The sequence below is a fragment of the Sceloporus occidentalis genome, unplaced genomic scaffold (assembly GCF_023333645.1).
Source record: "Sceloporus occidentalis isolate IW3139 unplaced genomic scaffold, rSceOcc1.0.p SCAF_43, whole genome shotgun sequence".
NCBI classification, from domain to species: Eukaryota; Metazoa; Chordata; class Lepidosauria; order Squamata; family Phrynosomatidae; genus Sceloporus; species Sceloporus occidentalis.
In genome coordinates this window covers 4,872,730-4,896,973 of record NW_028317023.1, presented here as the reverse complement: position 1 = coordinate 4,896,973, position 24,244 = coordinate 4,872,730, and the positions used below count along the sequence as shown (strand labels likewise).

General features: G+C 35.7%; 1 protein-coding gene across 1 annotated transcript in view; it reads left to right on the top strand.

The window, feature by feature from the left end:
- The window catches only part of LOC149289747 (phosphate-regulating neutral endopeptidase PHEX-like), a 56,792-nt gene that overhangs the window by 21,470 nt on the left and 11,078 nt on the right, over window positions 1–24,244 (top strand). Inside the window, exons 9-14 of the mRNA XM_089490262.1 lie at window positions 8–101; window positions 1,698–1,826; window positions 3,040–3,141; window positions 13,334–13,411; window positions 14,762–14,865; window positions 17,471–17,529. Of these exons, the coding sequence (XP_089346388.1) occupies window positions 8–101; window positions 1,698–1,826; window positions 3,040–3,141; window positions 13,334–13,411; window positions 14,762–14,865; window positions 17,471–17,529 (566 nt within the window). The remainder of the gene's footprint in view (window positions 1–7; window positions 102–1,697; window positions 1,827–3,039; window positions 3,142–13,333; window positions 13,412–14,761; window positions 14,866–17,470; window positions 17,530–24,244) is intronic.

The window sequence follows — 24,244 nt, the reverse complement described above, 5'->3', positions numbered from 1 at the left end:
TGCCCAGGACCCTTGCCAACTACCTGATATGGAGATTTGTGTACTCGAGAATATCCAACCTCAGTAGACGTTTTCAGTACAGACAGCTGGAATATGCCCGGGTAAGAAACGGATACGTGAAGTTAACTTTTTGGGGCAATACATTTGTCTTGTTGAGTAAAAGCTGTGATATGCATCTGGTACACCTAAAACAACCTCAACGGTAAAAAGACTTTAAAGGTATTTGCTTAGATGCCTTGTGCTGTCAGCATAGAGGTGCTAATATTACAGGGTGGCAAATATATTGAAAAGGTTTCATCTGGGATCACTGTAACACTTGCTCTTCCAAAAAAAAGAACACAAAAAACCCAACATAAATTACATTATCTGATACGTTCTTCTCATATCCATGAGTTCTTACGAAAGACCTTTCATTAAAAAAGTATCTTGTTTGTTGTCAATAGGTTTTGACTTGTATTGGAAAGAGTCTGGATATATTGTGTTAGGTTTGGGAGGAGTGTTCTTTTTGATAGTACTAATTTGTTATTTATGGGTATGTTGGGTTAATTCTACCTTCTATCGTGTCACAATAATTCACAGTACTTTTTTAAGTTTAAATATCTAAAGTATTTTGGCTTGCATTTACTGCATTGTATTGATTTTGTTTATTGGGAATGTTTTGTTAATTACTTTACACTTTCAGTATTATTTGAAACAATGTACTTCAAAATACGTGCATACTCTGATTCAAAGTGAGATTGGACCATGTTGCTAAAATAGATGAATGTTGATTTATGTAAAACAGCAAGTGGTAGATTCAAGGCTAACATTAGCAAAGATATTTGTTTATAAAGCATGGATGTAGGTCAATATGTAAAATAGTCTGGCAGGCATAATGTATGTGAAATAAATTAACCAAATTGTGGTATGGCCATTAGGTTGCCACTGTTAGCAGATATCTCAGTGTTCTGGTTTGAATGAGCGCAGACAGCTCTGTATGTATACATGGGAAGAACCAGGTCATTACATTGATTACATAATGCGTACCAATAAAACATGTTCTCACATAATGTTTCCGTGTGAGAAAGGATTAAGGTGTTTACCAGAAAAAAATAGAACACAGATATCATTTAGACTCAAAGAACATTTGTTCTGCACATGAGTGTATTACAATGTTCTACACAGGGATGAACCTAGGGTTAGAGGAGCTTACACATATACATCCTCTCCCACACACCATTAATCATAGACACACACCTGACACTCTAATACCAATTCGCTGACACACACATGCTAACACTATACACTAATACACTTTAACATCATACATTAATACACACACACGCTAACACCATATGCTCACATGCATACAGACACCATACACTAACACATACATATTCTACTGCCTTACAGTAACATACGCTTACACTGAGACCATATGCTCACACACATGCTACCACCATACACTAACAGACTCACGTTGCCACCATATACACACTCCATACATTAACATACATACACTCTAATACCATGCGCTTTAACATACATACATGCACACACACATGCTTGCACCCTGTGTGTGAGCTGCCACACTGCTGCTGCCCTACTACCATAGGATCGCACAATGTGCTTGGGTGCTGTGCTCATAGGTTAAAATTTTCAGTAAAAACCTATTGTCTCAAACCATATTTACCGGCATTTTATGATTTATCACACAGGTTCTTCTGGGTACCAATTCTCTGGCAGCTCGTTGGGACAGATGTGTAAATTACATAGAAAATTCTCTCCCTTATGCTGTGGGGAAGATGTTTGTGAATGCTCACTTCCAAGAGGACAAGAAAAAAATGGTATATTGTAACATATAGTTTTACATTGTCTGGTTTGTATATTCTGAATAACCTTGTATTCCTTATAGAACATATTTTCCAAAATATTTGCTTCTAGAAATGAAGTGAAGAACATGGTATTCCTAAGTAATGTGAACTTTTCCTGTAGATACATTATAGAGGAACTCTTACCTTTAAGAACTGTACATTAATATTTAGAGGAAAAAACTATATGTTGAATTTGCATTTTTTCAATATATTTTTAATACGGTTTTAAGATTAACATGTTTAAAAAAAACATTTAAATCCCAACCTCAATTTAATTTTGGCAACAGTTATACAACAAACCACTACTAAAGATATAATATGATAGAACAACTGCATTATGGGTATTGTTTCATTCTACATGCATTAGACATTTAATATTAATTTAAATGTATTATTCAAATACTGAATGTTAACATGCTCAATCATTTTTATGCTTAAACCAATTAATATAATGTACCGATGAGTAACAGCTTCTCTAAAGATTTAGATTCTTGTTAGCATCTAATATCTTTCAACTTTGTTTTTCAAACTGGTTTGTAAACATGGCACGCCATAAGATTTTCATACATTTTCTGCTGGGTAATCTAAGAGATTCCATTCTCCAAATGTTTGATTCTAAATGCACCTCAGATATCTTTGCCATACACAGGCAGTTTTCTCTAGAGAGTGCAAATTATGTTTACCCTAATACAAATTGCGCAAGAATGAAACCTTTTAACAACCAGTTGTCCATATGAAAACCATGTTTTTAGATCTGCCAGATGCACTAACTCTTTTAGTGAATTATCAACATTTATCACTGAGAGCATAGTATCTAGTTAGCCTCCGTTTAATCCTCACCTTTTGCCTACTATACCAATGGGAAATATGACACTGTTAACGAAAGGGTTATTTTATAGAATACATATGCATATGTGCATAAATAATATCTTTACAATTTTATTTAATAGAGCTGAATAATCTAAAATGTTTCAGTCTGTATGTGTCTTTCTGCTAATATATTTTGGACTATGTTCAATCTTTCCTACTGTAACATTAAATAATGTTTTGGTTTTTTTTAAATAAAAATGAAATTGCCAAAATAATTTAACATAAAATGCAGACTCAACAGACAGAAAGCTATAGCCATTGGTTTGTATGATATAACCAAAATCCATCTTTCTGAAAAATGGTGTTTGTTATCCAGATGCAAGAGCTGATTGAAGGTATCCGCTGGGCATTTATCGACATGCTAGAAAAAGAAAATGACTGGATGGATGAAGAAACCAAAAGAAAAGCAGAAGAGAAGGTACAACATACATGAATAATGCATGTCTCAAAGGATTTAAGTTGAATTCTATCAATAATAGGATTGTTGCTGGTAAAATCAGTGGTAGACTGCATAAAAAATGGCAACTATGTTTTAATTATGTCTCTCCAACATGTAGTGAATTTCTATGAAAAGAATACAGGTATCTGACTTGAGTAGAACTAACCTTCCAATTTGTATGATAGACTAGGATGACAACTCTACTCACAGATGATACCCTCATGTCTTATGTCGACTGACAAACTCAATGACCAACTCATCAGCAGTTGTCTTGAACTTGACAGTAAGGTGATAGCAACTCATCAGGGAGGCCCATAGTGTCCAACTCAACAGTGATCAACTCAACAGAACTCCATGGGAGACTAAAAAATTCCAATTCAACCCTGTAGACAACTGGCTTTACTTACACTGATTTTTGGTTGTTTCAATTCAAGTCAGTAACTCAGACAATAAAGAACAGACCTGGCTGTTTACATTTTTCTTGACCAATTTTGCAAGTCCATCCGCCTGCTTGCAGCTAGTGCTACTAAAGACGTATATGATTCATTGCGCCCAAGATGAGGACATGAGGTCAGTAAATTATTAGGTACTGTTTCTGTCCTGGGTGTCACTTTTTTCAGCTAAACTTTATGTTCACCTTTATTTTATTTCTGCATTGACTGTTCTAAAACAAGTTTAATCTACTCTGTCATCACCAAATGCCATTAAATAGTATGAATTATTAGTAATTATAAACATTCTGGTGCAAAGGTTTAACTTTCTAATATTATGTGACATTATTACCTGGGCCAGAGATTAAAAGAAAAAAATATAAAGTAGGTATGTAGACTATGTTACTTGTTATTTGACCATAGACTATGTAACTTATTGTTATACCTATACACAGGTAATTATAATCATTATTTATTGATGTAATAGTGCCTTTATATTCTACAGTGCTGTACAATATATAATAAAACAAAAAACGAAGTCTAACTTAAAATCTGATATATATTACAAGATTTGAGGTCCTGGCACATCCCTGACAAGCTGTCTGCAGACCTTTAATACGGACTGGAGGATAACCCTGACATTTGCCCAAATACTCAATTTATGTAGTTTGGGGGACAGATCTTATAATTTGGTCTTTTTCGAGGTAAAGACCGTAGAAACAAGCCATAAATGTATAATTATAGTCAGTTTTATATGTATAGTATTACTTCTAGTTTGAAAGATTTTGCATTTTGCTAAGTTTACATTAAACAAGTCTTTCCACTCAGTTCTTGCAGCCTAAGATGACAAGGTGGGAAGAAGGAAATGGAATTTAGGCCAGGACTTTAATTATTATTAATTTTACTGAACTCATCATAAGAGAGGTTAAATAGTACCTTAATTAAACTAAATATCTCCCAAACATTGCAAAAATCAGTGGTTTAAATAAGTCAGTGTAATCATGCCATGTAACAAGGTGAGTTAGTTGAAGGAGGCTGCATCTATATAGCACGTACCTGCGTAGAGCTGTGCTACAACAGTAGGCAAGTGGAGTCTAATCCCACCCTTTATGTGATCTTTATAACCCTTTTACCTATATGGACGTGTGATAATGTATTGGCATTATGTAAAAGCACCAACAAAGTATAGAAAAAAATATTTTTATTAGCCTCTTAAAGGGACACTGCAGTGTCCCATCACCCGACCAACAAAGAATGTAAATAAATAAAATCAATTACTCTGCCCTCCCTGATCCTGTTCTTCTCACCACTGTCAACGTTAGGGAAGCGCTCCCATTGAAGTGAGTGTGGTCTCATTAAATCCCCTAGAACTCTCATGCGAGTTAGCTCTGGGGATGGCGGGCAGTGAACATAGCCTTACCTGTAAATGCTTAGGATTTGACCCAGAGTATCTGGGTGACCCACTACACCCCCCAGGTCTCTTGGTCACATTCTTGTTTCTCCAGACAGGAGCTCTGCATTTGGTCATGTCTGTCTCCTGCCTACTCCATCCTACTCCCCTTCCAATAAAGGCACTTTGAGACTAACTATGCCCCTAAGCCTGGCTCCATAATTGTCTCGCCTCACACCTTCTCATGGATTCTCCCACAGAAGAGAGAGCTCCAGGTAGACTACCCTGAGTATGTATGCGCTTTAGTGAGCAGCAGTTGTGTTCTGCCAAAGACTTTCCCTGCAAACTTAGCCGCTAGGTGGTAGGGAAAGAGGTGAATACACATGGAGGAGCCTGCAAAAAATTAAAGGAACTACTAAGATATCATATGCATTAAAGTGAATATGATGGCCGGCGTGTCTCTTTTAACTTGTAACTATTGAATTCTGGGGAGACTTATGAGAAAGATTTTTGTGTGACTTCCCATGAAACCTGGGTCTACATCAATTACACATAATCTGTTTTTTTTTGTACAAACAAATGTGTTTGGAAGATGTGTCCGACATTGTTCTGCACTAGCTGTTATGAACAAAATTATCCATGAAGAGAATCCTAAATTATAGTGATAAGAATGAGACACTGAAATTGAATGTGTGTTTTTAAATACCTTTCTGAATTCCAAGCTTCATTAAGATTAGTTAAGATGATTAAGAGACGCTCTGGTTTTATATTCATAAAAGGATTTCTGGCTTCCATAGTCATTGTGTTTCAGACGATGGCAGATAATGACCAAAATATTTAACCCTTCCACTGCTTCAGAGGGTGGTGTTGATTACCGAGACCGATTTGTCTCGTGTAGGGTTTTTATAACAGAGCATTTAGCTAGAGACCTGGGGGCTCCCTGCTCGGTTGAGGCCTATGTTAAGTTATCAACAAATGTACCATGATGATTTTTATTGATGCAATAATAATATGAGCAGGATACTTGCTCATGCAATAAAAAAACCTTCATTTTTTTATGATTGACTTGTTTGTAGTGAGTGCAAATTATGCAGTAGGCAATAGGCAATATATATATATATATATTTACGGTTTATATATACATACTTTGCAGTAAACTAAATATTTTTTATTGAGAAAATTCCAGAAATTCACAACTACATAATATAAGTAAACAGATTTTCATATAAATTTGGGCGCTTCAGAAATCAAATATCTATACTACACTGATTGTGTTTAAACATAAATATAATGAGACAACAATTTGATTATGTATTCCTTTTAGCAGTGTTGTGGATAGTTGGTAAATACAAAATGTGATTTATCTTTCAGCATCTTCTTTTTCTATTATATTTTTATTTTGAACTATTTGCATGAATATTTAACAGTAATCTACATATTAATGAATTATTCATGCAAGTATATTATAATAGCTGTCATAACAGAATAGAAATAGACATTGTAATTCTTGTTTTCAAAATGAAATGTTCTATAGGCAAGATAGCTTTTGCCATTGTCTACTCGAGGTAGTTGTCAAGCATATGAATTACTGCTGCTGAGGGTTAAAATAAGTGAACATATGAACTTGTTGTACACGTCTATTAACACAAATTAGGAATTTAATATTTTGACTTATGGAAGTTTCTGACATATCAAACTAGTTGTTTCTCAATAACATTGATGATATTTTTTGTACTCGGTTATATACAACCAGGGCCTGCCTTGGGCATTCAGGCACCCGATGGGGGCCACCCTGTGGTGCCCCCATCATCACCCTAGAGTACCCTTGTCCCCTCCTACTACTGAGAAATGCAGGGAATTAGAAGAATACACAATACAAATACTAAGCACTTGAAATGCACTCAGAATGGCTTAAGGCATTGTGCTGCAAAGCCAACATGGCATCCCCCACTACAAAAAAAAAAATACTATATGGGGTTTAATTCAAAGTATAGATAAACTTAATACCAAATAACATAGAACTTAACTAAATGGCACATGATAACATAGCGAACTGAATAATACATACAAACCAATATAGCAGATGTAGATCAACTACATACAACCCTTCTAGTTCAAGTGTAGATCAAAAAAGAACAGATGGAAACACAACATTGCAGGCATAGATCAACTGAATAAGACAAACAAACAAATGTATATACAAACTTAAAATCATCAGTATGCGTCTGTTTCTGATTTAATTCCCAATGTAGGTTAATATAAAAAAGAAAAACACATACAGGTAAAAATTCTTAGTGAACTATTTCAGCAATAGTCATGTATATATCAACTGTCTATGGTCAGTTTTGATAAGATTCAACTACTTGTACAGTGGCAGGAAATACATTTAACCCCTAATCATAATTTAGAATGCATGTTTAAAAGCATTTCAGGTCATTAAATTATGATTTTTTGGGGGCACAAATAAATGAACATTATATTTTTTTAAATACATTTGCAGCCATTTGGTCTTAAATTGAATCCCTTTCCTCGATTCCTTATTTCCAATAAATAATGAGGAATAAGGTGGTATAATCAAGCAATATAGCAATGTATTTAAGATGGCTGCCTTCAAAGGCATACCTTTTGTAATAAATATACATTGGGAAAACATTATTGGATAAATACATGATTGGGGAAACATAATAAATACCAAGTCTCATCATAAGATGGCAGCAGATCCCAGCCAACATGTGCCTTAGCACTGCAGACGTTACACACCCAGTAAAATGTATCAGACTCTGTGTTAATATTCGTATTCAAATCATTATATGATGTTATTAACATATTTCTGTTGAGGCCCCATTTAATGTACATTTGTGAGGGTTTGTTTTGAAGAGACAAGCAGCTCTAGTTTTCTTAATCCTTTCTCTCACTTTTTCCGGTACCCCACCCTTGTTGCAGATATAATCCATGCTTCTCATTGCAAATAGGGACATATAATTTGACGGCAGATAAGAACGACTTGGACAGTTTTAAAGACTCAAACATTGACCGGTCCTTGGACTTGATGGATTCAGGATAGCAAATGTCTATAAATGCATGTTTAAATTCCCTCACAGTATCAACCTCCATCCTATACATCCTATTTTACGCCTGCTCTGTAAAGTAAAACATTTACATCTAGTTTTAGATTATCACCTCGTGTTCTAACAATTCCCTCAAGCACATGTCAAATAACTTATGTATTTAAATGTGTCTATAATATCCCAATTATCTCAACATAATTCTTCTTTTGAATTCAAGCAAACTGTACTGCGTTCAGTTTACGGTAATCTAATTTTCATATCAAACAGTTAGTCTATATTATTTAGCCAAAAATCCCAACATTCAGAATTCATTCTGTAGCAATGCAAGCAATTTTCATTTGCACGAAACCATCCCCATTCAGAGAAGCAACATAAATGCATTGGATTTGGACCAGTGCATATTACACCCCTCTAAAAACATATTACACCCCTCTAAACCCATATTACACCCCTCGCTTCTGCTTTGTGCCCCATAAATCCTATTCATAGGTTAGGCTAAATTAGGGTGACTAGTACTACCGGTATATATACTACCTTTTTGTTTTCAAGTTATTTAAACCAGTACTGTGCTAGAGACCCTATCTATACAAGGTTTTACATATTCCTATAAAGAAGCACAAGATTAAATGATCAGATAAGACTAATGCATCTTAAATATTGTAGTTTGTAAGAAGGGTGTGAGAGAACTGATGAGATTATTAATATATGGGTTAAATGGAAATGGTACGACAAGAGGTTATAGTCTAAAACTAAAACAGGGTTAATAAATAGAATAGCATTCCGGCTGAAGTTACGGTGGTTAATACAATGGGTAGGTTCTAGGCTTGAGAAAGACAGCTGTTTGATTTGAAATTAAGGACAAATTGTTCTGCACTTCCACATTTAATTTGACCTGGCGATGAAGAGAAACACTAGTGCCTGGTATATGAGGCAGGGTACAATAAAACCATCCTTAATTTCTTTAACATATTTCTACATGTCATCATTTCTTGTGACTACATGATATTTAGTGAGTAAAGCCAGCCTCACATGAGATGTTGTCTACATAGCACAGTTTAGGAAATCATACACTGGTTCTAATGATGTGTCTGCATATTCTTTCAGGAATCGTTGCAGACACATAATTAAGATACCTTTGTAGTTTTTTTTTACAGGGAAAAAGGCATGAAAAATGTGTTATAAGTCAGTTAACAAAAAGTGGTGGTTAATTGTTATAATAAAATAGTGTTTTAGGCAGGTGTAAGAAAATGCTGTGAAGTAAGAATGCTTTCAAAAATAGACATGTTAATAGACATGTTAATTGTTTATTTCTATCATTTAACAAATGTAAAGTGACAGAACAGAAGAAGAATCTAAATCTCATCAATATTTAGAATTAACACTTGCCTTCTAAACAGCATCAATTCTTGGATGGTAGGTTGGCAGGGAGGTTGTTCCAAACATCTTGCAGAACCAACTCCAGTTCTTCTGTGGATTTATGCAGCATCAGTAATCAGCATTCATGTAATCCCAGACAGATTTGATGATGTTGAGATCAGGGGCCTGTGGGGGCCACACGATCACTTGCTTCAGCCCGAAACTTGCCACCATGCTTAACTGTTGCCCTCAAGCCCTTTGGGGAACAGACTTCCTTCTGCTACAGCCAAATATATGCCATTTTCTTTACCCCAGTTCCTGTGTTTTCTTAAATAGTTGAGTAGCTTGGGCTTGTTTCCATGCCGGAGGTATGGCAAGTTGGCCACAAGTCTTTCATGAAGACAACTTCTAACCAGACTTCTTCAAACAGTAGATATGTGTACCAAGGTGTCTCTGTTTTCTGCCAATGCTGAGCTGATGGCACTGCTGGGCATCCTCTGATTGTGAAGGGAAGTATGATGTGTCTTTCATCTACTGCACTGTTATCTTGGCCGACCACTGCATCTACGGTCCTCAACATTGCCCTTTTCATTGTGCTTCTTCAAAATAGCTCAGTCTTACCATGGTGTATGACTTTTGACATTAAACTGTCTTCAACAATGTCACCTTGGTGAGTTTGGCTTGTCCTCAACCAGTTTAATCCCCCCCCCGAAGCTGTTTCAGCTTCAGTTAATGATTGTGTTTCAACCTACATTAAACTGATGACCATTAGTGGCTGTTTATAATAATTTTATGGTTAAAAAATTATACCAATTAATATATATATATATATATATATATATATATATATAATATGGAAATTCTGTGCTTTTGGGTGATTTATTGAATCAATATCTTACCGCATAACAAGTTATAAATATGAAATACAGGCTAAAAAACAATTTGTATTTTTTTCCATATAGCAAGACCAAAATATTTTATAAATGTATCCTCAAAGTTCAAAAGTTATATTATGTTTGAATTACAGCATTCAACTGGTACTCTGGCAAAACAGTAGTAAATTAGCTGGCTTGGGTAATTTATTCTCAGTAATATTTTTAAACAAATCTACATGACTGAGAAAAATCAGCCATGCTTTCTAATAAAGGCAAGTTGAATTAATCTTCATAATTAAATGGCTCATAACTTTGCCATTAAAATTCAAATTTAGTTTTAAGTCATTTCTAACTTTATCAAAACCTAGGCTAAAGATGTAAATAGCAGAGACCATCTCTGACTTGAAAGAAGTCGCGTTAATATGTTGGGTCGTAAATACAGTGCCATATACAGTAATGTAAATTAGCATTGAAGAAAACTTTGTGTTATTATATATTGTTTCAATAAACTTCTTTTATCTGTATACCTGGAGGTGGCCATTGTTGTCAGTTGTGATATTTTAGGTGACTTTCCCTACTCATGTGCGGCCGCCAGCTGGATACGTGTGGCCAAGTGTTACATTCCTGTACTCTTACAGCATGTGGCCGCACTAGCCAGCCAGTGGCCACACACTGCAGAACCTTATCTGCCTCTGAAGCAGCAATCATTCTAATTACTTGGCTCTATTGGCCACAGGCCCTCCAGCCATTTGCCAGATGTGCAAGATGGCCAGTCTTGGCGTTAGTAGATTTTACAGTAGTTTAGATAAGTTTGCATTGTAAATCAAAGGTCAAGATGAAACATGTTGGGTTATGGGGAGAGAAAATCGGTGAAATAATTTAATGTGAGGTAAAAATATGGAACAGAGATATAATGGGAGTTGTATATAAAGAGCCACTCTGGTTCAAAGTGATAAAAAAGCTGAGGTTCTCCCATAGGAACCATGTTTGTGCTGAATGCTCTACTTGTATGACTTAGTACCAGAACAGCTTTCTATTTGTAACCCCCATGTACATCTAGTTTGCTAATAGTGGCATTATTGGTAATGGAATATTTGGATGCTGATATAAAAAAGATGACAAAAAGTGTTTTCTTACAGCAAAGTTAAATATATCAAATAGAAAAAATGATAGGGTTACCCATTATATGAATTACCATATTTCCTGTACTGAAAGCTACATGTGATTTTTTATTTAGTCTTGACTTGCGTGTATATTTAGCATCTTTTTATATAGATTTTTAATTTATTGGGTCTAATATTTTTTACGTGTTTAGTAATGACAGACCATACTGCAGCTCCCAGCTTGTAGGGTTGTGGCACTTTGGTATATTTATGATTTTGCTGCAATCAGAATCAGCCTGTTTACAAAGTAATTGGATGCTCATAAAGTTGTTGAGTGTGGCATCTAGATACAATAGGCTTCCTCACATGGTGTTATTTATTACCTGTCATAATACATCCAGATGTTACTCCACAGTGATCATGCTCATCTTTCATGTTAACACATAGACTGCTGGATATCAGTTGTATTCGTGCAGCAGTAGAATGCACTATGAACTGATGGGCTTAAACTGCCTAAAATAATAGCAAGCTTATTAGGAAGATGTTCTAACTATACCCAGAGGTAATTTGTGCCAGAGGTAATTTGTGTTTGTGTGTGTTTTTTTCTCTTTTTTTTTAAAGACCTCAGTGGGTAGGTTGTTCCAAACATCTTAGAGAACCAACCACAGTTCTTCTGTGAATTTACGCAGCCTCAGTTGCTTCTGTTTCTTGATGTAATCCCAGACAGACTCAATGATGTTTAAAACCATCACTTCCAGGACTCCTTGTTCTTCTTTACACTGAAGATAGTTCTTGATGACTTTGGCTGTATGTTTTGGGTCATTGTCATGATGCAGCATAAATTGGGGCCAATTGGGGCCTGATACTTTTGCATGATGCATAAGTATTTGCCTGTACTTCTCAGGATTTAGGAGACCATTAATTCTGGTCAAACCCCTTAAATCCATTTGGAGAAATGCAGTCGAAAACTTACAAGGAACCTCCACCATGCCTTACTGTTGCCTGCAAACACACATTCTTATACCGCTCTCTAGCTCTTTGGCCAACAATCTGCCTTCTGCTATAGCCAAATATTAACACTTAGGACTTATCAGTCCAGAGCACATGCTGCAGTTCCTGCGATTTTGGGAATAGTTGAGTTGCACACCAGAGGTATGGCCGCAAGACCACTTTTGACCAGATGTCTCTGAACAGTAAATTGGTGTTCCAGGGATCTACTTTGTTCTGCCAATGCTGAGCACTGCTAGACATCTTCCGATTACGAAGTGATGCATGATGTGTCTTTCATCTCCTGCATCTCCTTGGCTGACCACTGTGTCTTCTTCAAAATAATTTGGGCAGAACATCAGAAAACCCCTGTCTGCCTTGACAATTCAGCCTGGGAAAGACATTGCTGTAGTATAACTACCTTTGTGTCTCATTACTGTGCTCAGTCTTACCATGGTGTATGACTTTCGACCTTAAATTGTCTTCAGCAACCTCACCTTGGTATTCCTCCTACACAGCTGTTTCGGTTAATGATTGTGTTTCAACCTACATATTGAATTGATGATCATTCGCACCCATTTGGTATAATTGTTTAATCATACATATTGCTATATGCCTACAAAATCCCTGACTTTGTGCAAGAGTACCTAGATGAATTCATGCTAATTTTGAGGCAAATTGTAGTCACACCAAATTTTGATTTAATTTAGATTTTCTTTATGTTCACTTACTTTACATTTTGTTAAATTATGAAAATACAGTATTACCATGTCTTGAAACATATTTAAAGCATTCTTACTTTACAGTATTTGTATGCACCTCCCTAAAACTCCTTTTGTATATAAGATTATTCTTTTGCTCCTTTTGTGCCACCATCAAGCCCTATTTATTAATTGCTAGTAAAGCAGGAATCTGCGTCATAGAAAGTTGTTTGATTTTTTTCCCCCATTTCCATTTCCAGGCAAAAACTGTGATGGCCAAAGTTGGATATCCAGAATTCCTTTTGAATGACACTTACATAAATGAAGAAGTCAAAATGGTGAGATCTTCAAGAGCCTTACGTTTATCTTCTGAGCATCATTTTGTGTGACAGTTGCCACACGTTCACAAAAACATTAGAGCCTGCTTTTTAATTGCCACATGATAAAGAAGAATACATATTACTGTGAATAATTTAATATGCATTCTTCCAAAACGGAATCTCCTTCTTGTCTCTGGTCTGACGGTTCTTGCTACTGGTTGGCTGCTTGAGAAGGGATTCCTCATAAAACAATAATAGCAACAGCAATGTATTTATCTTTGCTGCTGCCCTAGGTCTGACCCAGGGCAGCGCCCCCTCTGCGGGCACTGTTCTTACTGCTGAGCGCTTTGATATGATGTCATATCCTGGTACTTTGCCTATTAAAAACACGTGGCTTGAACAATGGAGGTTGTGCTGATGTATTTAAGGATAGATCTGGTACATCGTCTGTCCCATTCGAATTATGAAAATAAAATTGTTCTGTAAATTGTAGTTTAGGCTTGCATCATGGATTTAGAATAGGGTTTCTTTCAGGAGATGCCAAGAAACTCTTTTTTGAGCAATTATTTAATACTCCAGTATAACATTTTCATTTTTGTTTTTGCTGCATTATGATCTTTCTAATAGGAAACGAAATCCTTCCAGTATGAGAATGGCTATCTAATTTATATCTAATGCATGCAATAACTTGATGCCACACTACATTTACTGCTCATATAGTACATTAAATTTAATATGCATTGGGCCCTTCCAAAGAAGCTATTTACATAATTATTCGACCAGCTATAGAAGAGAAACATCACGCATCATTTTGGAACAAAATAATTTATTACAGTTTGTATAAAACAGCTTGGGTTGCCATTATGACTGGGATTGTTGTGAGATAAATTATTTTTTTGTAGGAACAAATCTGAATTCACAAGAGATGCACATAAGAAAATGTTAATTTGACAGAACTGCACAAAAATGTATGTGTTTCAGCTGCCCATATTTCATATACTGTATGTTTAAAATTTCGTTCTAAGAGAAGCCATTATACCTGACAGGTATAAAATGCAGTAACCGAGGGAAAACATTTTGCATGTTTATTCAGTAAGCATACACTATTGATTTTTAACCTAAAAATATATATTTATGACTGATATAGGCATAGCATAGGCAAATGCATAGCATTTACTAAATCCATGTTTAAGTATTAGGTATGCATATCAAATAAAAACAGCGTACACTTTAAGAATATTAATAAGCATCTTCTAAAAGTTTGCCTAATTTCTAATAGTGTGAAAAGAAAACAGACAGGAGCTTGAATTTTAATGAAGAATCATCACATTAATGTGCGAGTATATTTTTTTTATCTCCATTCTGCAGTTGAAATTTTCAGAATCGGATTATTTTGGGAATGTACTGCAGACCCTGCACTTTTTATCACAATCTGATTTCCATTGGTTGAGGAAAGAGGTTCCTAAAAAAGAGTAAGTTACATACAACATATAAACATTCAAGAAAATGTATTTGTTATATTACTAGGACTTTTTTTATTATTATTATTTTAAAAAAGTGTGGTTTTATTTTAGTATATTAGTTATTTCTGTTTTGTTATTTAGTATAGTATGTGTTTTAAGTTCATATGTTACATATTAAATTAGCATGCATTAGAGATGAAATCATAGATTTGCAATGCATCACTTTGGCTAACACTCATAGATATATTTCCTGATGGTTATTTTTTTTGTCCTTTTCTTGTTTTCTAGCTTATATGGTTAAGTTGTTAAAAATAAACATTACTATAGATCTGCTGAGTTCTGCACATTTACATTGACCTTGAAATTACCACAGTACATCAACTGGTGAAGAACATTAGATAGGATTATTACTACTGAATTTTGATTTTTAATCAAATAGTATAAATTAAATTATAAAAATAGTGTAATATTTATCAACAGGATAAATTGATTTGTGGTATGCCAAATATCTTAAAAACAAATATCTTTTAAAAAGTTAATTTATTTGAATATTGTAAGATAGGAATTAATAGATCGATTTATTGAATTATTTTATTGACTTTCCCATCTATAAAAGTTAATGCACATGTTACATAATCTGTTGTAGTATTAGCCATTTAAATACATCCATAGACAGAACTTTCTAGCAATAAAGAGGGATATTATTGGTCAGACTTAAATTTAAAATGAAAATCCCAAAGCTATTCCGTGGAGCTGAATTTGCTAATTAATCAACTCCATTATATAATGCTGATGTATTGATTGGAATTCCCCCTCTGGTATATCAGTGTTACCCTTCTCTAATTCACTGCATCCAACAATATCATTGATTAGACGATGGAGGGGCTTTGATAAACATACTGAAAAAATGGGTTTTGAATATCAGGCGCTACCTACTACAGTGCTGTGAAAAAGTATTTGCCCTATGCCATTTTTTTTTTCCATTTTTGCATATTTGTCACACTTAAATGTTTCAGACCTTCAAACTAATTTTAATACTAGAAAAGAGATAACCTGAGTTAACACTGCAGCTTTAACAAAAGTTACTAAATTAACCAATTAACCATTTTTAATTGATAATTGGGTTCACACACGCAGGCATGATTACTATCTGCCCCATTTAATTTAAACCTCAATTTAATAGAAAAGTGAAGTAGGCTAAAATGTCTCAAAAACCAGCACATGAAACTGCAATCTAAAGAAATGAGAAACAAATTTATTGACATCTATCAGTCTGGAAAGGGTTAAAAAGCCATGTCTAAGGCTCTAGGACTCCAGTGAACCACAGTGAGAGCCATTACCTACAAATGGAGAAAACCTGGAAAAGTGTGGAACCTTCCTTGGAGTGGCCTACCAAGATTCCTCCAAGAGCGCATTGATGACTCATCCAGGAGGTCACAAAAGAACCCAGACTAACATGTAAAGAACTGCAGACCTCACTTGCCTCAGCTAATGTTAATGTTCACAATTCCACAATAAGAAAGAGACTGTGCAAAAATGGTATCCATGGGAGTGTTGCAAGCCAGGAAAAAAGGGGACAGCATAAACCCTCTTGAAGTATACGAACACTGAAAAGAATCCCAGCACTCCAAACAGCTTCCAATCCTTAGGTTACTTTATTTAGAGAAAGCAAAACAAAAAAAACAAAACATTTTGGCCAAACAGGACCTGTGTCAAGCAAGCCAAAACCACTGCTGACCAAAAAGAACACAAAACCTTGTTTCGCCAAAAAGCATAATTATGTTTTCATGACTTTTGGAAGATGTGGGTCCTGTTACAATAAAATTAAGGTTTTGGAGTGGCCAATTTTTAAGCCCGGACTTAATGCTCAAAACCTTCCAATATGGCTGAATTAAAACAATGCTACCAAGAAAAGTGGCCAGAATTCCTCCACAGTGATGTAAAGAACATTTTATTACAAATATTTGATTTCAGCTGTTGCTATCAATGGTGATGCAACAGGTTATTAGGTTTAGGGGGGCAATTACTTTTTCACATGGATGATATAGCTTTTGATTAACTTTTTACCTTCAATGACATGATCACATAAAAGCTGCATTTTTTTGTTTACTAGCATGTTGTATTATATTAAAATTAGCTGGATGATCTGAAGCATTTAAACGTGACAAATAAGCAAAACTATAAGAAATTGGGAAGGGAATCAATCTTTTTTCACTGCACTGTATATTGTATATGGACTATTTAAATGAATTTAGTTAGGAAGTTTGATATCATCTGACATTATCCACATTCAGATACAGCTGATTTAACAGAGCATGTCTTCCAGACTAAGTCATCTGGCTCATGTTCCATATTGAATTACCTGCTGACATAAGTAGAACTCTGGTGGAATGATTAGAGTTTTGCAATTATGTTTAATGATGTAACACATTTTTCATGCTAGATTTTTTGGCCACTATATATTTTATTTGGAATGTTTTATTTAAATATATTTGAAATTCTATCGTATTCTAATGTTTTAGCTGTATTTGCTAAACTCCAGTGTTTGATTGGTTTTTATTTTTAATAGGATTGGAGATGAATGGGAAATAAAATGTCTTTTCTTTCCCAACAGGTGGTTTACAAGTCCGACAACAGTCAATGCTTTCTACAGTGCATCTACTAACCAAATTAGTAAGTACTTAATTAGGATTCTGTTGCTTTATCACTGTGAAAATTCCATGCCATTTATCCTTGCAATGATGAGTTTTTTTAAAATATGCCAAAAAATTGTAAGGTACTAATGGTGTGGTTACTTAAAACAATATGCAAGAACATATTCTTAAAAGCTTCTAAAGAGCTTAATGTAAAAGGATCTTTCCTACAAAAAATGTGATTTGAAAAAGGTGATTATTTTTCTAAAGAAGCAATAATTTGTTCAAATTGTTATGTGATCTACCACTGGCTATGTCCTCTTTACCCATTGTACAGAACTTCAGATACTGCTACTACTGATACTATGTATATCTGAAAGAATTAACATATTTTATTTAGTTATGGCATATACTGTAGTCTATATAAAAAAGTTTGACTTTTCAGGAACCAGCCTGGGATTATTAAATTATTATCAACTTGACTGTGAAGTCAGAACTCTTGTATTTCACCAGTCAAAACAAAAATATGGATTGCATATGTTAGGGGATATTTTCAGCAGCAAGGGCTGAATTTCCTATATGATTTAGAATATTTGGATGTTTATGCCACCTATCTCTTTTTTGTTTTGTCTATGTTCCTCCTACTTCCTCCATATGGCTCACCAATTAACATTCCAATCACATTTACACATAGGGAAATTGGGAGCTCTTGTTAACTATCAAAAGGCAAACAATAAGGGAGTTATAAGAGATAATTCCACATTATCATTAATTTATGCCCTCACTGCAAGCCATATGGAAATGTAAAAGTGAAATGACACATATAAATAAGGGTCAAGATTCCACACTGGAAGATGAACCATGGTATCAGTTACAGTTTTCTCTTTTAGGTCATTTAAATCCCTCTTTGATACTCTGGTTTGATCAAAACTCTACTAAAAATGATTGAAAAACTAGACATCACTTTAAGAATGAATAACAAACTTTCAATTTACTTCTCCATAGACATTCTTAATTAAAACATTGGTGATTTCAACCTCAATGATTGGCATGATTACAATAAATGACCTATGACTGGACAGGAGTTAAAACCATTTGAACAATTAATGTAGGTAACCTTTATACCTGTCACATACACTATCATATGGATAGCTGAGGTGCCACTTACCAGCTTCCCTGTTCCATGTGTGAATGGAGACTCCCCCTCCTCTGCTCACAGACACATTGCCGACCTCAGCTTTGTGACCTATCCTGGATTTTTTATTTAAACCATTCGGATACCTCGCCTTGCTCTTATTGTTGTGTGATTTCCTGCCAATAGGAACCTACTCTGTTTATCGGCTCACGGATACAATACCTGTTGAAATATATTTTTCTATTTTAGGATAAAACAATGTCTCTGTTTATTGGAATAGATAAGTGGTCCCAGGGATGTAATACCAAAGTAATGTCTAAATGTTATAGTCTAATACAAGCAATAGATCAAGATATTAAACCCAACCCATGGTTAAAATGGGAAAAGCATATTGGAAAAATATTTAATATAAAGCATTGATATAGAGCTAGTGTGGAAGTAACTAAAAAAAAATCACTGTTTAAGCCCGGTAGTATAAAATTCAAAATAGATGGTGGTTTTAGCCAAGTACCATACATAAGAAAAACCCAACCACCTTTGTTGGCTCTGTAACACTGAAGAAGGTAATTGTCAACACATATGGTGGAGATGTATAAGAGTTATAGGTTGATGGGCCTGACTAACCACATAAATAAAAACCACGTTGCTATAATTGAATCTTCCGAGTTTCCCTCTTGCTAAGCTCCACTTGGTGATTCACCTCAATGAAAACCGAATTATTAAGACTATGGTTACAATTTGGAATCCCATCCTAGGACCACTTTATACACCAAGTACAATATCAATATAGAATGGGGAAAGGAGTGTACTTTATTCATGGCAACAATAATGTATTTGAAAATAAGATGGAAACCCTAGCTCCTAAAATATCCCGATAGATATAATTCAGTATGTGTGGTCCCTGTGCCCAAGATAACAAATTAAAACACCACTTAGAGGAAGCTCCCTATATAAAACTCACCCCTTAAAAAGATCTCTAATAGATGTAAAAAAAAATAAAAAGATGGCAACAATACTTGTCAGTGGCTTTATATGTTGGTAAACGTAAGAACTTAAACAGTAGTTTTTGATGTATTATAAAACTTGGAATGTCATCATCAACTGTATTTCTCTTTTCTTGTATTTATTTCCACGTGGATACATAATTTTGAGTATTCTAATTCTCTACACTTATTTTAATAAAGATTATGAAGACGTGAATTGCAAAAAATATAACGCAGTACAACGGGACTTGGTCTTTAAAATTTGTCTTCTGTGGTCAGAAAGATAAAGTAAAATCAAAGCAGATTGTAGATAGTCAAATGTGTTACCTTAGTGATCAAGCAACCCGGTAGAAGCCTGTTCTTTTCATTATATTACAGGCAGCTGTAAACCATAGAAAAATAAACACATGTCACATTAAATTATCTTAAAAATCAGAATGAATCATCTGTGGATCACATAAACACAGCCAAGAATTACATTAAATCCAATAGGACCGTATGAGCAGGTTTTAGTGATTGGTAAAGTGGGGCATAGGCTGTCATAAGGTCATATAAAACCACCCAAGCTACACAATAATCCATTTGTGTATGCCAGTAATTTATTTAAGGTTATATCACATCATCTGAGCCACTCTGGCTTGGGTCTACATTAGTATACTAATACAAAACAGTAATTAAATGAAAATTAAAATCTACAGTTCCTCAGTTTTCAAGGTTCTATATTTTGGAATTGTATTTAATACACAGTGTTACAAAGAAAAAATAACATAAGAAAACAAATATTTAATGCATTCATTGTAAGATTGCATTCTCAAAAAGTGATTTATGTATTACATATTTAAAAATGTAAGAATGTTTTAATGGCAAAGCCATGGGAGTACATAAAAAGCAACCACAAAAAGTAGTCTTATTTGCATGAAATCTTTTGCTGATTTGTTGCTTGTTACGGTAGCACCAAGAGAGGTCTTTTCTTCCATCTTTTTATGGTAAGACACTAAAATATACGGTAGATAATAGTTACAGATCAACTGGCCATTTCTAGAATTATGAACCCAGGATGAAAAAACCCTACGAAACCATAATCTCATGTAGTGCCAGGCAGGGACATTTTTGACCCAGTGTTTTGACCTTGGTTTTCACGTTCCAACCTATGCTCTTCATGTCAGTTTTTACCTTTTAGTCAGTTGTTCTGGTGCTTGTGTTCATGGGACTTTGATCCATTGTACTCCCAGTATCCTTTTCTCTTGTTTCCTAAGCCCTCTTTTATCATTTCTAGATTCTGGTTATCTGACATTAGATCTGTTTCTTGTTTAACCTTATTAGCCTGCCCTGATCTCTGCGCTGTGTTTGACTTTGATTCTGGACTAAACCTCTATGCTCCCTGCAATGGCGACTCTAGAAACAATATATAGGGGGGGCACACAAGATACCACAGTCAAACTGGGGGGGCATTCATAATTTCCAAAAGTAATGTGCTATGGAATTATACTTTTGTTATTGGGCTAAAATAATACTTGATCATTCAACATGGGAAGCCTGAAGCCACAATTGAGTGCGACTAATCCTTGAAATAAATATTATAACACAATAAATAACTTTTCCACTAAATGATTTCAGGGCCTTGAACGTTTTGTCCCCGGAAGTCACTACAACTTAAGGAGGGCATTTTATCTCTGGATAAAGATAAATATAAATGAAATAATTCCTACTGCAAGTTAAGTGCCAGGAAACAGATGACCAAACACACACACCAACACAGGCTCTGTCACACCGACACCCAGACACACACACCAGGACAGGCTCTGCCACACAGACACCCACACACATCAGGACAGGCTCTGCCACACCCACATCCAAACACACACACACCAAGATAGGCTCTGACACACTGACACCCAAACACACACCCTAGGACAGGCTCTGCCACACTGGCAACTGAACACACACACACCAGGACAGGCTCTACCACACCAACACCTATATACACACACCCGAGGACAGGCTCTGCTACACTGATAACCAAAAACACAAAAAAAGGAAGGCCACAATCTACGTCACAGACGTCTACATCAGGATGGATTTTTCACACTGCATTGTCGTTTATACCCCCCCTTAGTGTTTTTGCCCCTTGTGTATGGATGCCCCTGCTGTCCATATATATTAATATTAGCCCCAGTTGCCGATAGCAGGTATAGATCAACACATTAACACACAAACCAAGCTTTGCATGTACAGATCAACTGAAATTCACTTGTGATCTCAGCACTGAAGGTATATATCAAATAAACAGAATCAGACAAATAAATCCTGTATTTGCAGGTATACAATAGTATATGAAACGTAGCATTGCAGGTATAGATCAAATAAATACATGGAAACAGCATTGCAGGTATTAATCAACTGAATAAGACATACAAACACTGTATTTGCAGGTATACATAAATAATGTATGGAAATATATAGATATGGATCTACAAAATAACACAAAACCCAGCTTTGCAGGCATAGATCAAATGGAATTCACATAAAAACACGTCATTAAAAGGTATATTTAAAACCCCCCTAAATTACAGGCATAGATCACAGGTTGCACACCCCAAAGCCAGCCATGGCGTCCACACTGCCCACACTGCCCACACTCCTATCATACCCAGGCAACCAGTAAATGCTGGTACCTAGGCATGATGGGACTGTGCTTGCTGTGATTGCCAGGTCAGCCAGTACATGCTGGTACAGGGTGGCTGTAAGTGATGTGTAGACCCCATACTGCTGGCAGCATCAATACACAAGGGGGGCAGCTAGCTAGGTTTCAGCATGTACTGGTTGACTTGGCATGATAGGAGTGTGATTGCTAACAGCAATCAAAGTCCCATCATGCCTAGGTTCCAGAACTTACACATCCAACCAGTAAATGCTGGAACCTACACATGATGGGACTGTGATTGCTGTTAGCAATCACACTCCTATCATGCCAAGTCAGCCAGTACATGCTGGTACAGGGTGGCTGTAAGTGATGTGCAGACCCCATACTGCTGGCAGCATCAATACACAAGGGGGGCAGCTAGCTAGGTCTCAGCATGTACTGGCTGACCTGGCATGATAGGAGTGTGATTGCTAACAGCAATCAAAGTCCCATCATGCCTAGGTTCCAGCACTTACACATCCATGCTATCACACACACACTCATTCATTCATATACTCATTCATTTACAGATTAATTTCCTCAATCACGCATACTCATTCAAACACCCTCCCCACCCTCTTACCTGCACTGCAGCTCCTCGATGCCGCTCACAGACTTCAGCAGAGGGCGCGGCCTCCCTCTGCGTTCTCTGGTACTGCACAGAGGAAGCAGGACTGGAGCAGAGTCATATGATGTTACGTGAACTCTGCTAGGTTCCGCTTCCTCTATGCAGTACAGAAGACCCTCCCACAGGTAAGTAGCAGGGCTCGAGGTGCGGCCCACGTAAGATCGGTTGCCCTGGCTGCCGATCTTACGCAGGGCCACACCCTCTCCTCTGCATTAAAAAAAAAAAAAAAAAAAGACGGGATTTAAAGTCGCATTGCAACTTTATTCCAAATTCGGCAGAGGGGGCAACAGGGGGGGGAATAACCTAGGGGTGGCAATTGCCCCCCCTTGCCCCCCTGTAGCGACGCCACTGGCTCCCTGTATAGGATTAGATTCTCCTTCATGTTATATACAAACTCCTGCAGAATCTGCTTTTTTAATAGCTCTTTTGAGGCATAAAGGCCTTCAAGAAGAGTTCTTCTAAATATACATAAATACAATATACATATTTGACATATAAACGAAGGACTATTGTGATGTCATGGGTTGGAACAAATTGTGTGTACCCTTACTGGATTGGTGTAGAGGAAAATAACCGTTAGAAAGACAACACTTAAAATAAAAACCATTTTCTTAGAATGGAGAGCAGGTTGAAATACAGGATCAGGATCATATACAAATCTTGTTAAAAAGTTTTATGGCAGTGTGCCGCATAAATGATATTAATATGTTTCAAATTAACAACTTAGTTTAAATATATGAATCCATCAGAGCTTTAACCCTCAAATCCAGTGGCATACAAGATTTCTAATGAACGCTGCTATTGTACAGAGGAGATATGCATAATGTAGACATTAGTTACAGGGCTAATTTTACAAAAGCCCATGAAAGACATTGACACTTTGACACTATCTGTATCTTTCAATTTGCACAGATGGCCAGAGGTGAAGAGCAATTCGATATAGCTTTCATTTATTCAACTGCCCAGCACATGGAAAATTGCTCTTTAAGGATACATTCTCTCTAGCAAGCACATATCTTATAGCTGTAAAAAAATAATGCCTGCTTTCAAAAAGCTTGAATCTGAAACATTGAATTTGGTTTGATGGTATGTCTTTAATACAGTTTGCATTTTAAAAAGGTACCTGCTGTGCTTTTTCTTCTTTCTAATATATATATATATATATATATATATATATATATATATAGACACATGTAACGTATTGATTTGTATAGGGCCATCATAATATATATATATATATATATATATATATATATATATATAGACACATGTAACGTATTGATTTGTATAGGGCCATCATTATCTACAACATTGTGCAATAGGTAC